At 40.7% G+C, this 16,551-nt stretch overlaps 1 protein-coding gene across 1 annotated transcript in view; it reads right to left on the bottom strand.

The window, feature by feature from the left end:
• OXSR1 (oxidative stress responsive kinase 1) overlaps positions 1-15,333 on the bottom strand; it is a 68,676-nt gene extending 53,343 nt beyond the window's left edge. Inside the window, exons 1-2 of the mRNA XM_090284516.1 lie at positions 14,970-15,333; positions 1,838-1,950 (exon numbers count right to left, since the gene is read on the bottom strand). Coding sequence (XP_090140642.1) covers positions 1,838-1,950; positions 14,970-15,039 — 183 coding nt within the window. The 5' untranslated portion in view covers positions 15,040-15,333. The remainder of the gene's footprint in view (positions 1-1,837; positions 1,951-14,969) is intronic.
• Between the last annotated feature and the right edge of the window lie 1,218 nt (positions 15,334-16,551).

The raw sequence follows: 16,551 nt of genomic DNA, 5'->3' as shown, positions 1-16,551 counted from the left end.
TAACTAATGTTTTTCCTTTTATAGCGCTATGTCAAATTTCCACTCCTCTAAAAGTAAGGCCCTACAGTAATACCACAAATACTACTTTCAAGAATGTCAAATTATATTTCAGAAGCGATGTTCTTTCTAATCTTGAACTAAGATTATAATCATTTTGTTAGTATTACATAAAGTAGAAAACAATAGACTTTAGTCAGAAAGACCAGAGTTTTAATTCAGACTCTGTCACTTATCATATGATTTCCTTTCCTTGCCTATGAAACAGAGGCACTATCTGCCTCACGGAGATCTTTACGAGGTTAAAGTACATGGAAGTGCCCAGCACTGAAAAGATGTTTGCTATTTATTATCTTCATGTGAACTTAGTCAAGTTGTTTACACTTTGACACTTTGAGCCACAGTTTCTTTAGTCATGAAGTAATAAATAAAACTTTCACTCATCTTTATATTATCTTTATGTATTATGCAAAATAACTGGCAAGTGATAAGAATTCATATTCCAGGCTTAATATGTAAGTTAAAAATTCTACTTTTCTTTAATAGAAGTTTACAATTTAGACTTCAAATGTCCAAGTGATGCTCCAAGGTGTTACTGGCATCTGTAAACCCAAGACCATCAAACAGGATTTGAATCAGCATCTCCTTCTAAGTGTATGTTCTTCTACCAAAGGCAGCTCAAGGTCACTGCAGCAACCGACTTCTTCAGCTTCTGCCCATGCATTACCAATGGCTGAAGAAACACACTTGTCGCAGCTTCTAAAAGTTCAATATATAATTCTATTCCCTCTTCTCCTTTTATTCCAATCATTCCCTAATACTCAGTACAGAATACACCAGAAATTAAATCCCATCTGGTACACTGGAAAAAACTTCTGTACTGTCAGATTATCCCAGTCCTAATTCCTGCTCTTTCTATCACTACTATATACGATCTCAGAGAAATTACTTAATAAAACAGCAGTATTAGTTCATATTTGTACGACAGCTTACATAGTTTTCAAGTACTATGTCACTTGATCTTCAAGAAAAACCTCATGAAATCCATTTTAAGCCAAAGAAATCAAGCATTTAAAAAAAATGACTTGAAACACTCTTCTTTCCCTTGCTGAGCACTTATAACATATTTAAAACTAATCTGGGTGTCATGGTGCATAAAAGAAGTCCAAAACAAGCCATGTGTGACTAGCTTTTAATTCCACAAAACATCTCTTGCAGCTGTGGGTCCCTGGGACTCCCTTTCTTCTCTTCTTCCCTAGCTGCCTGTTGTCATTCTAGCTCTCATCTTGCATCAACGGTCAGAACACAGACTCGAACCCTGTTCTTAGGGAACAAAAGCCCTTCAAAGAATATCCTATTTGACCCAGGAATTACAACTGCATGATACTATTTTAAGGAAAGAGAGAAGTAAGCAAGCATCATTTATAACAATAAAAAAGAGGAAGTAAGGTAATTGTCCAATACCAGAGAATAGAGTAAATAAAGTGTGGTCTGCCTATTCAATGGGATACTACACACATATTGAAATTATAGTAATTCGTATGCATACACAAAAAGAATTCTGTGATAAGGTTTTTAATAAAAAGAACAAGTATATGATTACATTACCATAAATATACAAAGATGTTTAAATGTGCTGTCTGAAAGATTATATAGCAACTGTTAATCTCAGAATGAGAAGATTATAACAATGTATTTTCTTTCTACTTACCTGAATTTTAATATATTTTACAATAAACATTACTGTAAATGTTAGTGTTCTTAAAAAGGAATCAAAAACTTCTAACGTGAAACGTACAAGATTATACCTCTCCCCTTAAGAAATATAAGACGTGCATACCAGAAGCTCATCCATGCTAGTCTGACATTTCTCAAGGTTTATCCGTTTGATTGCCACTTTCTCCTTCTTAGGGGCACAATATGCTGCTTGGACCACAGCCGTTGCTCCACTCCCTAAAGATAAATACATAAATGAGTAAATAAATAGATGGGTAGATAAAAACATAACATTTCTAATTCCCACACAATTTAAACAAGAGAAGTTAATCCTTATCTTGTTCCTACACTCAACAGATGCTCTTTAAAAAGCAGGGTGTCTATAACAGCAAAAGCATCAAGCATTTCATAGAACTGCCAATAAATATCAGTACAAAAAAAAAAAATTAAAACTGCTCGGTTTCCAGTTCTATAATTTCATGGTGGAGGCCCACGTGTCCCTGCTCCTCTGCTCTAAATACAACTAAATAGACTGGAAATAATTCAACAGTCATTAAATGACTCTGACGTGTAGAAAGAAGGCATACTGCTAGGGACCTCAGAGTGTGAGGAAAAGCACCCCTGTGAGTTCCCTGGGTTCTCCCTTTATCTCCCACATATCCATGAGCGGGCACCAGGACAGCCTGCAACCGGAAACTACCAACAGGGATAGACAGACAAACACATGAGAAAATCCCGCTTTCCAGCCGAAGGACTGTGAAAAGGGAAGCTCAGCAGAGACCCCAAGGGAGACAGCAGAGACCCAACCCAGACAGCAGCAGGCCAGGGTCACCACTGGGCAACGAGGTCCAGCCCCACACCTGGGCCAGCATCCAGCCAAACTGCCCTGAGCAGTAGCAGACCAGGGAACCCACGCCCACCAGTCAGCCCAGGTGACGCGGGTGCAGATCAAACAGGAGTCCCTGTGGTGCCAGAAGAATAAAGCAACAGAGACTAGCACTTGCAAGAGCTCTGAAAACTAAATTATCATAGGAATTACACAGCTCACAAAAGTAGGCCAGGGCCTGCACACTAAATCTAATAGATTAACTGCCTACTAAAACAAAAGACTTAACCAGAATCAAGAGTCTCCTAACATTAGTGTCCTAAATGTCCAGGACACTAAAAAAAATAATAATTATAAGCATATATCATACCAAGAACCGGGAAAAACACACTTATATGAGAAAAGACATTCACACTATGTCAACACCAAAATGAATCACATGCCGGAGAATTTTAAAGCAGCAGTTATAAAAATGCTTCAACAATTAGGAATTCTTTTAACACAAATTTAAAAAATGAAAAATCTCAGCAAGGTAACAGACGTTATAAAAAAGTACCGAATGAAAATTAGACAACTGAAACATACAATTTCCAAGAGTTCAGTCAATATAAACAGAGAAAAAAAACAGACAAAAAACAAAAACAAAAAACAATCCCACAGATCCTCAGGGAACAGTGCGATAACAGCAAAAGATCTGAAGTTCATGTGGTGGGTAGAATAATGCCCCTCCCCAAGTTGTACAGGTCCTAATCCTTGAAATCTGTGAATGTTACCTTATATGGCAAAAGCTTTGTGTGTGTTATCAAGTTACATTAAGGAAGGATGATTGTTCCGGATTATCTCGGTGGGCCCAATGTAATCCGAAGGGTCAGGATGGGAAGAGCCATGAGCCAAGGAGCAAGTACTGACACATGAAACAACGTGGATGAAGCCTGAAAACATTATACTATGACAAGTAAAAAAATCTCAGAAGACCACATAGTGTATGACTCAATTTACGTAAAAGGTCTAGAATAGGCAAAGTCGTAGAGACGGAATATAGATTAATGATTGCCAGGAGCTGGGAGAGGAGGAGAGTGTGCAATTACTGCTTGATGGGTCCCGGACTTTTCTGGTGTGATGCAAAGACTCTGGAATTAATGGTGATGGTTGCAAAACACTGTGAATATACTAAAATCCACTGAATTGTACTCTTTTAAAAGTAGTAAATTTTATGTTATGTGACTTTTATCTCAATTTTTAAAAAAGATAAAGAAATACTACATGTTACTTTAACTCATAATTCTACAATTTAGAAAAAAATACACTAAGTCTTTGAAAACAACTACCAAACTCAGCCAAAATGAAGTAGGTAACTTGAATAATCCTGTTAACTATTTAAAATATCAAATCTGTAATTTAAAAGTTCTCAAAAAAAAAAAAAAATCACCAGATGGTTTCAAGGGAGAATCTTACCAAACACTGAAAAAAGAATTAATAGCCATTTTTCTAAAATATTTTATTTATTTATTTTTAGAGAGGGGGAGGGAGGGAGAGGAACTTCAGGGTGCAAGAGATACATTGATTGGTTGCCGTTCCCATGCCCCCAACTAGGGACCTGGCCTGCAACCCACACATGTGCCCTGACTGGTAATCAAACCCGCGACCTTCCGGTTTGCAGGCTGGCACTCAGTCCACTGAGCCACACCAGCCAGGGCAATAGCAATTTTATACAATGTTTTCCAAAAATGGAAGAAGTGGGACGCTTCCCAACTTAGTTTATGAAGCCAGTGTTAATTACCAAGATCGAAACCAGACCAAGACATCACAGGAATACTATAGGCAAAATTAGTTGCAAAATTCTTAACAAATATTAGCAAATCAAATTCAGCAATAGGTAATATACCACAATCAAGTGGTATGTATTCCAGGTATGAAAGGCTGGTACCCTATTTTTTAAAAATCAAAATCAATGTAATGCACTATACCAACAGGTTAAGAAAGAAAAGTCATATGATCATACTGACACAGAAAAAATACTTTTTAAAAAATCCAACACCATTCATGATAAAAAGCTCTCAGCAAAATAGGAATAGAGAAAAACTTCAGCTTCATGGAAACTTCTTCAACTTCATAAAGAACATGTACAAAAAAGCTTTACAGCTAGCAACATACTTTATGATAAAAGACTGAATGCTCTCCCTGGAAGACTGGGGAAAAGGCAAGGATGTGTTCATTCTCATCACTCTTATTTATCATAGTACTGGAAGTCCTAGCCGTCACAATAAAACAAGAAATTAGCCCTGGCTGCTGTGGCTCAGTGGATTGAGCGGCAGCCTGCGAGCCAAGTGTCGCTGGTTCGATTCCCAGTCAGGGCACATGACTAGGTTGCACGTCAGGTCCCCAGTTAGGGGCGTGAGTGAGAGGCAACCACACAGTGATGTTTCTCTCCCTCTCTTTCTCCTTTCCCCTCTCTCTAAAAATAAAATAAAAAAACAAATAAATAAATAATTTAAAAAATAAAACTGTCTAAATTGCAGATTCATGGGCAAAGTAAACATTATTGTTAAAAAAAAAAAACAAAAACAAGAAATTAATAAATAGAGAAGTCATCCAGAGAAGAAGAAATCAAACTGTCCCTATTTGTAGATGACGTGATTGTCAATTTAAAACAAAAAACAAAAAACCCAAGGAATGTACAAGAAAAGCTCCTAGGACTAAAGAGAGCTGTTGCAAGACATAAGATCAACACATGAAAACCAACTGCACTTTTGTAAACTCACAACAAACAAGTGGAAAGCAAAAATTTAAAACACAATACCGTTTATAATTACTCCCTCAAAATGAATATTTAGGCACAAATCCAATAAAACCTGAACGGAATCTATATGCTAAATATTACAAAATTCCAATAAAATAAAGGCCTAAATAATTGAAGAGACATACCGTGTTCATGGATTTGAAAACTCAACACAGTAAAGATGTCAATACTCCCCAAACTGACTATATATAGTTGTAATACAATTCCTATCAAAATCCTGGCAAAGTATTTTGTACACACAGAAAAGCTTATTCTAAAGTTTATATAAAAACTGAACCCTAACCGATGTGGCTCAGCCTGCTGGGTGTCATCCTGCAAAGCAAAAGGTCGTCGGTTGGATTCCTGGTCAGGGCACATGCCTAGGTTGTAGGTTTAGTCCCAGGTTGGGGTACATGTGAAAGGCAACCAATTAATTTTTCTCCCTCACATCGTGTTTCTCTCCCTCTCCTTTTCCCTCTCTTCCCCTCTCTCTAAAATATTTAAAGTTCACGTAAAAAGGGAAGGCCCTAGAATAGCCAACACAATAGTAAAGATGAACAAAGTTGAAGGAGTCATACTACCCATTTTCAGGACCTACATACTTAAGAGTAATCTACATAGTGTAGTATTGGCAGATAACTACACACATACACACACACAGCAGAACAGAGAACCCAAAAACAGATTCACACCAATGTGCCCCACTGATTTTTGGCAAAGGTGCAAAAGCAGTTCAATGGAGATGGGATAACCTATCAGAATGGCAAAAAACATTTTATTTTTTTTAAATGATAACACCAAATGTTGGTGAGGATATGGTGAAACTAGACCACTCATACAGCCACTTTGGAAAACTGATTGGCCATTTCTTTTAAAACTAAAAATGGACTTGTAGAACTCAGCATTTGTATGCGCGGGTATTTATCCCAGAGAAATAAAAACATTTGTTTACACAGAAACTAGTATATGAATATTCATGGCAGCTTTATTCATAACAGCCAAAAGCTGGAAACTACCCAAATATCCTTCAACAGATGAATGGTTTAACAATCACTGGTAAATCCATACAAAGGAATACTATTCAGCAATAAAAAATAAACGAACCCCTGATATGCACAATTACTTGAAGGAACATCAAGGGCATTATGTTGAGTGAAAAAAAGCCAATCTCAGAAAGTTACGTATTTTATGATCCCATTTATATAACACTCTTGAAAGAGTAAACATAACAGGGACGGAGAAGAGATTAGTGGCTGCAGGGACAGAGGAAAGGGGAATGAGGACTGCTCCTAATGGACATGGAGTTTCTTCCTGGAGCTATGAAATGTTCTGGAAGTGGACAGCGGGGATGGTTGCACAACTATGTGATATACTGATCTGTACATTTTCAAAAGGAAAAATTTTATGATATGTGAATATCTCAATAAAGCTCTCAAGTATGCCACCAAAGTTTAAGGTATTAACATAAAGGATTATGGTAATACTGTAAAAACTCGCCACTTTCAACACCACTGATTCAGAACAGCCAGTGGTGTTCTATCTTTTATTAGAAAAAATTTTACTTCACAGAAAATAACACCTAATCATGTAAATATAAGAGCAGGGAAGACTACCTTAAAAACTTATTTATTATGATTTTTATTACTCATCAATTTTTGCAAGAATTTAAAAACAGTGCTATATACCTGAAACCAATACAAAATAATACTGAATGCAAATTGTAATTAAGAAATAAGATTTACTTCACTGAATTTATTGCAGCGACACTGGCTAATGACATCTTACAGGCTTCAGGTGTATAAGTCTGTAAGACATCGTCTGTATATTGTGTTCACCAGCCAAGTCAAGTCTCCTTCCATCACCGTTTACCCACCCTACACCCTCTTCTACTTTCCCCCACCAGCCTTTCCCTCTGCGAATCACCATACTGTTGTTACCAGTGTCTGTGAATTTCTTTGTTTTGCCAAATCCCCTCCTTTTTCATCCAGTCCCACAACCCGCCCCCTCCAAGAGCTGTCAGTCTGTTTCTATTTCGTTTGTCAGTTCATTTCGTTCATTAGATTCCACATGGGTGAATCATACGGCACTTGTCTCTCTGACTGGCTTAGTCACTTAGCATAATGTTCTCCAGGTCCATCCATGGTGTCACAAAGGGCAATATTTTCTTCTTTTTTATAGCCAAGTAGTGTTCCATCGTGTAAATGTACCACAGCTTTTTTATCCACTCATCTACTGATGGGCTCCTGGACTGCTTCCAAATTTTGGCTATTGTAAATAACACTGTTATGAATAGAGGGTGCGTATATTCTTTCATATTAGTGTTTCAGGTTTCTTTGGATATATTCCAGAAGTGGAATCACTGGGTCATAAGGCAGTTACATTATTAATTTTTTGCGATAACTCCATACTGCTTTCCACAGTGGCTGCACCAAACAGGATTAGAGATACAAATTTTGAAAATATTTCATCTTTTCTTTAAAGCAGGTGCCCTCATGTGGAATTTTTCAAACTACCAGTGAACTGACTGGCTTCAACTATCATTTTTCTTAAGATTAAATAGAATCAAACAGAAAAAGATTGTAAGCATTGCACATAATAAAAGAAAATGTTACTTTATAAAACTTTCCCTTCAGTACAAATACACATGCAAATGTGTAAAACGTATCTCTTAGAAATGGTTTAGCCAAGGTGTGAAAGCTACCCTCCAATGGCCTCTAATAAGTGTTAACCCAATAGGAAGAATAATGTAATGGCAAGTATAAGACAATTTCCAATCAAACGTCCCAATTCAGGCTTTCACTGTTCTACACTGTTGTGCATTTCAATGCACCATTCCCTACACCCCCACTTCTTCCAATCTTCTGTCCCCTGCTAGTTATTCTTTAACTGCAGAATTAGCGTACATTCCACACCAGAATGGATTAATGCACAAAAATATAAATGAACCTTCTCCTGAAAGCCTTGAAACTGGGTGACTTCATCTCTTGAGACAGAAAAGGAGCTGCCCAAAGGCATGACGGAAACTAAAAACTCTCTCGAGAGTCTCTCTCCACTTTACGAGACCCAGGAATTTAAAAGAGAAAGTAAAAAATGGATATTATTCCTATCAAATGAAGCAAATCATTTGAAGATCTTTTGCCCCAAATTTTAACCAACCATCATTATAGAAGATACATATTCTAAAGATTTTGTTTTTAAGTATTTTTCAGTAAGGTTTTGCATTTACTAAAGAGCCAGCCCAGACTGTTCTTTATGAAAGATGACTAAGGTATTGTCACCCGAACCATGGAAAATACTAGAATTTACAATTTTATAAACCTTTTTCTACAATAAATAAGGCATCTTGTCAAGAGTCAAGTTGAAAATTAAAGCTCCTAGAACTGGGGAAACAGCTGTAGGAATAGTCATCGTAAATATCATGCTATCCTCTCCACACAAAGATGAAAATAAAGACACACTGCCATATGCTTTGAGTAGTCATTCAAGCAGCCTGACGGTTTTGCAATGAATCATCCCTTCCTCTCCTGTTCACTCTGGTGATCTTCCATCTCAATGGACTGTAATTCCATCCTTCATATGCTCCAGCCAAAAATCTTCAAATCTCACCATCGAATCCAGCAGCACAGCTCTAATTCTGAAATATATCATATCCAGCATCTGCCTGCTTCCTGTCACCCCAACTATTACATCTCTCTCCTGCATAACCTCTCCTTCCACCCTTGAACCCTTACAAAACTATTCTCCACGGAGCAGCCCAAGTTATCCTTGCAAAACATAAGCCAGATCATATTAATCCTCTGCTCAAAACCCAGCAATGATTTTCAAGCTTACTCGAAGCCAAAGAAGTACCCACAATGACTTACGAGGCTTCACATGCCTGCCTGTCTGCCTCTGCACCCGGTCTCACTCTGCTCAGGCCGTTCTCGCCTTGTTACTCCTTAGTCACGACTAAGCATGCTTCTACTTCAGCGCCTTGCTCTGCTTGGAACAAACTTCCTGCAGATAACCAGCACATTCACTTCACCTCCTTCTAGTCTTTCCTCCACTGTCACCTGCATGGTGAGGCGTTCACTGATCTATTTAAAGCTCACCTCGATCCCTAGCAGTTCCCCCAACCTCTTTCCCTGCTTTATTTTTGTCCTTCGCCACTAGATTATAAATTCCAAAAAAGCAGGGATTTCTATCTGTCTGCTTTACTGCTGGATCTTCAGCATCCAGAACAGTGCCAAGAGTTCAATATCTGTTGAACAAATTAATCAATCAAGCAGTGGCATATATTAACATTTTCAAGAAGAAAAAAAAAAAAAAAAAACCACCTGCTTGGGGAAGAAAAAACACAGAAACAGCCCGATATTTATGGGCAGTATCTCATGATTACCCCCATGAGTATTAACATTTATTGAATACTAGCTCTGTGTACCAAGTACTGTGCTGGACACTTTCTTTATTTGTGTTTCTTTTTTTCATCTAATCCTCACAGTCTCACGAGTTAGGTATTATTGATCTTACAAAGCAATGTAAGAAGAGCAATGTAAGCATGTGTAAGACTTAGGTCATAAATTAGTAAGAGACAGGGTAGGACCTAGAAACCAGAACTACATGATGTTTCAACACCATGCTCTTAATTGGTAGGCAGCTGCCTCTTTAGGTTAAAGCTAACATTTATTAACTGATTACTATGTGTCAGGTTAAATTATTTACTTGCAATGTCTTATTTAACTATTTTAACTTAAAAAAAGAAAAAAATAAAACAGCTGAGACCAACATTTTTGGTTGCCTATCCAATATACAATTTTTCCTTCTTCTTTAATAATAAAACTTCCAGCTAACTTGGAAGTAATAATGTGCCCAGTTAAAAAGCTTCATTTCACAGCCTCCCTTGCAAATGGCCAAATTACACAGCTCTGGCCAATAAAACAGAAATGGAAGTCACTGAGGAAGGCTTCCAGGAAAGAAAGTCCTCTGAAAGGGAGCCAACTAAGTTGTCACATGCCTTTGTCCTTTTGCCATATTCTTCCGGCTTCGAACACAAGCACGAGGCTCTAGGTGGAACAATTATCTTGCAGCTATGAGAATGAGAGTCATGTGCTAAGTGTGGTGGAGAAAAAACTAGAAGCCTGGGTTTCACTCCAGTTTTCTCGTTATATAAAGGAGGAAGAAGTATTTTATTAAGCTACTAGTACTTATGTTCCATTACAAGCAGCCAAATGCAATCCTATGAGGTTGTTGGCCCAAAGCTGTTGGCCCAAAGCTGGCCTTATTGAAAGTGTCACTACAGCTAAGTCTACCAATCAGGGGAAGAAAATACACGAGCTGTTAAGCATCACTACTGATAGCACATGATGTCTTTCACATTTATGGAGGGGCTAGAGGTGGGATCCGGGAATCTGCATTTGGAAACCACTATTTTAGACATGAAAATGTGTGTCTAGTGAATAATTAATGAAAATAAAGGAGAGGGGGAAGTAGAGAATCATGGGAGTGGGTCATCTTCACCCAAGTGTCAAAGCTAGATGAATCACATCTTAACTAAAAACAGACCTTAAAGATTTTCTAAACCTAGTCTGAGGTAAACAGTAAGTATTTATTGAGACTTTTCAAGATGCATTCCAATAAAGGGCACATGGCACAGCCCTTGACAGACTGGTTTCACAATTGGCCGTCATATTGTATTATTGGCATCACCATGAGTGGCAGGGCCTTACACAGACAGCTGTATCACCACGTCCAACATAAATCCTTAAATCCATCTAAACTTGAATGAGATCTGGAAGTAACAAAAAAAGATCCAATGACGTCCTAATAGCATTAAAACAGATCTAAAATATTTGTGTTGCAAGATTTCAAATCACATCGTATCTCAATATTTCATGGTAATATCAAAAATTAGGAAATGTAAGGACCAGCAGGAAAAGAAAGTCAGAGATAACAGCATTATGAAGCATTTAATATAAGCTAAACACTTACTACAAACAACTATACTTACTCCACACATCAGCCCCAATGACATAGTACCATTATCCAATTTTACAGACAGAAAGCTGACATTAAAACCAGTTATATTGTCCAAGATCACACAGGTTGTAACAGGTAAAGCCAGAATCTGAATCCAGGTCAGTGTAACCCCGAAGCCCATATTTTTACTATTGCTTCAACACGCCAAATACAGTACAAGTACCTGGTCAGAAATTCTAATACAATAGCAGGGGTTAGAAAGGAGCTCAAAAACACTGAAAAGATGAATAATTTATAATGAGAACAAAACTAACATTTTTTTACAAGTAATTATACTTAAAGAACTTCAAATTTTGCCAAAGCATGTTTAAGACAATAAAAAAATTTTTTAAGGAAGTCCTTTAAATTCCCAGCCCACACACTTTGATTTTGTTCAAGGAAGGAAATTTTCTTTTCTCTATAGGACTTTGCCACAAAGAGAGAGCAAACAAGAATGTAAGAAATATCAACCCCACAAATATTACAGCACTAAGTAGCACATATGAAAAAAAATTCAGTTCAAATAAATGTATGAGCTTTGGTGAGAAAGGGGACACCATTAATATTTCCCAAAGCACAACCCAAATGGGCAAAAGATTTGAATAGACATTTCAGCAAAGATATATGGAAAGCTAATAAACAAGCACATAAAAAGATGCTCAACGTCACTAGTCATTAGTGAAATGCAAAACAAAACCACAATGAGATTCCACTTCACACCCACTAGGATGGCTACAATCAAAATGACAGACAACAAATGCTGGCAAGGGTATAGAGAAACAGGAACCTTCATACATCACTAATGGGAATGTAAAATGGTACAATCACTTTGAAAAGTTAAACATCAATTTACCATATGACCCAGCAATTCCACTCAAGAAAAAAAAAGCAGAAACCCAATGTCCATCAAGTGGTGTCCAAAAAAAACAAAAACAAAAAAAAGGAATATAATGCACACTAAAGGCTACAACATGAATAAACTTCAAAATAAAAATACCACATTATCCCAAATAAAGAAACTAAACACAAAGCATCGCATATTATATGATTATACGAAATGTCCAGAAAAGCAAATCTATAGACAGAAAGCAGATTTGTGGTTGCCTGAAGCAGGGGGTGGAAACAGGGAGTGACTGCAAATGGACATGAGGCAGCTTTTTGGAATGATGGAAATGTTCTAAAACGGGATTGTGGTGATGATGGAACAAGTCTGTAAATTTACTAAAAAATTATAGAATGATACATTTAAAACAGGTGGATTTTATGGTATATAACTTCTACCTCCATAAAAAATGAAAAAATGAAAAATACTGTGCTAACTGAAAGAAGCCAAACACAAAAGACCACATTGTTATATGATCCCATTTATATGAAATATCCAAAAAGGGCAAATCTATAGACAGAAAGTAGATATGTGAGGGTGGGAACAGGGATCAATTGTAACAGGAAGAAGGGATCTCAATGAGGTGATGAAAATATTCTAAAGCTGGATCATGCTGATTGGTGCACAACATAGTAAATTTACTAAAAAAAAAAAAAAAAGAATCACTGAATTCTATACTTAAAAATGGGTGAATTTTATGGTATTAAATTATACCTCAGTAAAGTTACTTTTAAACATAAGGTGTTCAGTAGTGGAGTTCTTAACCTTCTGCCCATGGACCAGTCTGAGAATAAGACACAGACTAACCCTACCCCAGACGACTCAGACTTCCCTTTCTCCGCTCACAGACACCCTATTGGTCTGAGGACACTGGCCTCTAAATTTCTAGTCCTATGCCACCTTAACAGCAAAGGCAGGAAGAATGACCACAGGCATCCTCTTCACCCTGGAAAGATGTACACCAAATAGGAAAGCAAAACTCCTCTTCTGAAACCATCACGGGGACTCTTCTTTACTTTTCAGACATCACTCTGGAATGTCCCACTTAATCCCCTTCTTCAGTGTGAAACTCTGAGGGGCCCAGAAGCAATCAATCAAGACAGAGGCCTAGCTGGCTGTCTTTAGAACCAACCAGTACATGTCAAGACTCAGCATGCAGCAAGAACACAGGCCCATGAAGTGACTTAAGGAAAAAGATGTGATGTCTTTCAGATAAAACTTAGCACAGATTTGTTCTGAAACAAGAGGCAAGTGAAGAAAAAAAGAAATATGACAAAGCTTCTCTAAAACACAGATACCGTACAATAAACATTCACACCCCCAAGAAAGCTAATGAGTTTTTCAGCCAGTCTTTGTTATAAAACTAATTTTAGGACAGGATGCTGATCGAGCAAAGGAGACAGTCTCCTTCCTCCAATACACGGGGATCTTCATGTCAACAAAGACTCCCCTCATGCCCTGGCTGGTGTGGCTCAGTGGACGGAGCACTGGCCTGCGAACCAAAGGATCAGTGGTTCGATTCCCCGTCAGGGCACATGCCTGGGTCGCTGGCCAGGTCCCCAGTAGGGGGCGTGCGAGAGACAACCACACAGTGATGTTTCTCCCCCTCTCTCCCTCCTTTCCCCTCTCTGTAAAAATAAATAAATAAAATCTTTAAAAAATAAATAAATAAAAACTCCCCTCATCATCCCCAGTCCCTACCGTCCCCTCAATCACTGTGCCTCTCCTAGAATTACAAATCTACAAATCTATGCTCGTGCAAGTTTTGGCCTCTGCCAACGGGTCTTCCTGGACCACCTTCAAGTCCACACCACACCAACAGCCAGACCCACTAGATGTCCCCGCGTGAAGCCCTTCAATAACACTTAAAATCCCAAAACCCTTACCAGGGCTGAGAAGGTCCCTAAGATCTGGCCTCTCCCTTACTTTTTTTTTTTTTTTTTTTTTTTTTTAATCCTTGCCAGTCTTCCTTCAGCTCCTAAAGCACATCAAGCTTTTTCCATCCTCAGGACCTTGGCATTTTCTCATCCCTCAGTAGGAAAAATCTCCCCTGGGCTCTTCAGCTTCCTTCTCATCCTTCAGTGCTCAACTTAAAGGCCTCAAAAGAAAGATTCTTCCTTGAGGTCACCCTAGCGAGGTCTCCAGGTTACTCCCTATCAGAACATCTTATTTCCTTCCCAGCACTTGCCAAAACCTGCAGTTGTTTTTCGTTATCTACTTACTGGAAGTCTCCCTCCGGACTAGAAAGTCAGTCTGCAGCCGTCGGAAGCTGCGTCCACGTTACTCGGCGCGGTACCTGCCGCTCCGCAGCTCCCCAGCTCCACCCCAGCAATGCCTGGCATTTCCTGGGCACGCACGGTTTCTCGCACCGATGCGGGAATGAACTACAGCACCCTGTCCCATAATCCCCCAAATAGGTGGTTGTGCCACAACTAATAGCCCTTTTGTGGTACAACCTTGTAAAGGCCTGCCCCACGCCCGCACTTTTCTTCCTCTCCAAGGCACATCTGTCGCTCAGGTTCAGACATCTATCACTACACCAATCTCTCCTGGGCCCCTCAAACCCATCCTACCCCGCCCCATAGGCGCGCCACTCAAAATTCCCTTCCCGCCTCACTCGCGCTGCACAAAACCGGAGCCTCACCCACGCGCCGTACCAACCCCTGGGCCCCACGAGTGCCCATTAATATCTGTGAGAACTGCGCTCCCCGAGCTCCCGCGTGTCACCCGCTGCCCAGAGCAGCGCCTCCCCACTCAGTGGCGCCAGCTCTCACCGATCACCTCCTGCAGCTCGTAATCGTCCCTGTTGATGGACCAAGGCAGGGCGCTCGACTCCTCGGACATGACGGCAAGAAAGCTCTCGATCCTCCTTCAAACTCGCTGACCTCTCTTCTCTCCTCGCCGCGCCTTTCCCCACCCCCAACCGCTGCCGCCGCGACCCCAACAATCTCCTCAAGAACAGCCACGGGTCCGGACGACGCCTTGGTGCGAGGTCACAGCGCGGCAGAGCGGCGGGGGCTCGAAGCTCCGGCGGACCTCGCCTCCTGCTCCTCCGCGTCCGGCACTGCCCGGCCCGGTCCAGGTCCCGGCCTCGGCCTCAGCTGCAGCAGCGACAGGAGCTTTGCCTAGGGCCCGGCCCCTCTGTCCCGCCCTCCACCCCAGCCCCACGCACGGGCCAAACTTTCCCTTCACCTGCCGACACGCAGCGCGCTGACGTCACCGCGCCGGTCACGCCCCTCATCGGGCCCGCCCCCCCCCACCGCCGCCATCTCAAGTGTGGCTGGATTAGCAGCGAGTAAGCAAGAAGCCCGAGAAGGTGGAAGTTGACAGTGCAAGGAAAGGAATGCTTAAGAAGGTCAGCAAGGACATCGGAGAGCCAGAGAAGAGTCTAAAGTAGCACAGAGGTGGTAGCCACACTAAGCATGGCGACCAAGGGCTGCCTAGTGGAGGGGGCGGGGCCACTTCTGGCGGCGGGGGCACGTTGACGTCTCCATTGTCGCATTCATTGGTTTGTTTGAGAAGGAATCAGAAAGGCTATGGGTGTGTGTGTATATCCGTCCTGTGTTAGTCCTGCCTCCAGGCTCTCAGCGCGCTCGTCAGCGCTGGGGCTCCAGTCCCCCAAATTCGCTCGTAGCTTTTCCCTTGCCCTTCTCCGAAGCGACGTCACAGCGTAACCGTCACACCCTCGAGACGTGCAAACGGCTCCGCGGGGTGTTGGGAAGCTCGAGGGAGTAGCTGGGTGGGGTAGCCTTTGGGTGTGGAAGACTGCCAACTAGGATAAAAGGCCCTGGGCTACGGACGGAGTGGAACCGGAGGCTTGCCCCGTGACGACACTTTTTCCCAGGCGGAAGTTCTCTGTGCAGCGCCCATCGGGGTTCTCTCCACAACCTCACTGGGGTGGGAGCGAATTCCGCCCCTTCTCTACTTTGGATCTAGAGCTCAAATAAGCATCTGTCGAAAGTTGATTTCCCTTCGCCCTGAAGCAGCTTGGCCCATTAAACAAGTGAGCTTTGGTCCGTTTCAAAGGCTTTGTCTTTTGTGTAACCTCACAGAACTTCAGTTTTCTCAGGTTGACCACTTAGGTTCACGGGCAAATGAATGAGGTGAACATTGAACGCACTTGGCAAAATGGAAGAAAGTGTAGGAATGTGGATTGAGCTAGGTGCGAAACTGTTCTTAGTGGAACATCTTTCAGACCCATTGCAGTCACTAAAGGAAGAGACCTTCCCCAAGGCCCTGCCAGGCACTGGGAGCCCTGTGCCCATCTCTGCTGTCGGAGGCCCACTGACCACGACACCAAAGCCGTCACTAGGATCTGTGGGCACGAAACTGTTGGCAGGTTTCCACTTGGGTGGT

The sequence above is a fragment of the Furipterus horrens genome, unplaced genomic scaffold, assembly GCF_987537825.1.
Source record: "Furipterus horrens unplaced genomic scaffold, mFurHor1.1.pri manual_scaffold_7, whole genome shotgun sequence".
In the NCBI taxonomy this organism is placed as follows: domain Eukaryota; kingdom Metazoa; phylum Chordata; class Mammalia; order Chiroptera; family Furipteridae; genus Furipterus; species Furipterus horrens.
Note: the sequence above shows the minus strand (reverse complement) of the source record. Positions and strands in the feature narration are given on the sequence as shown.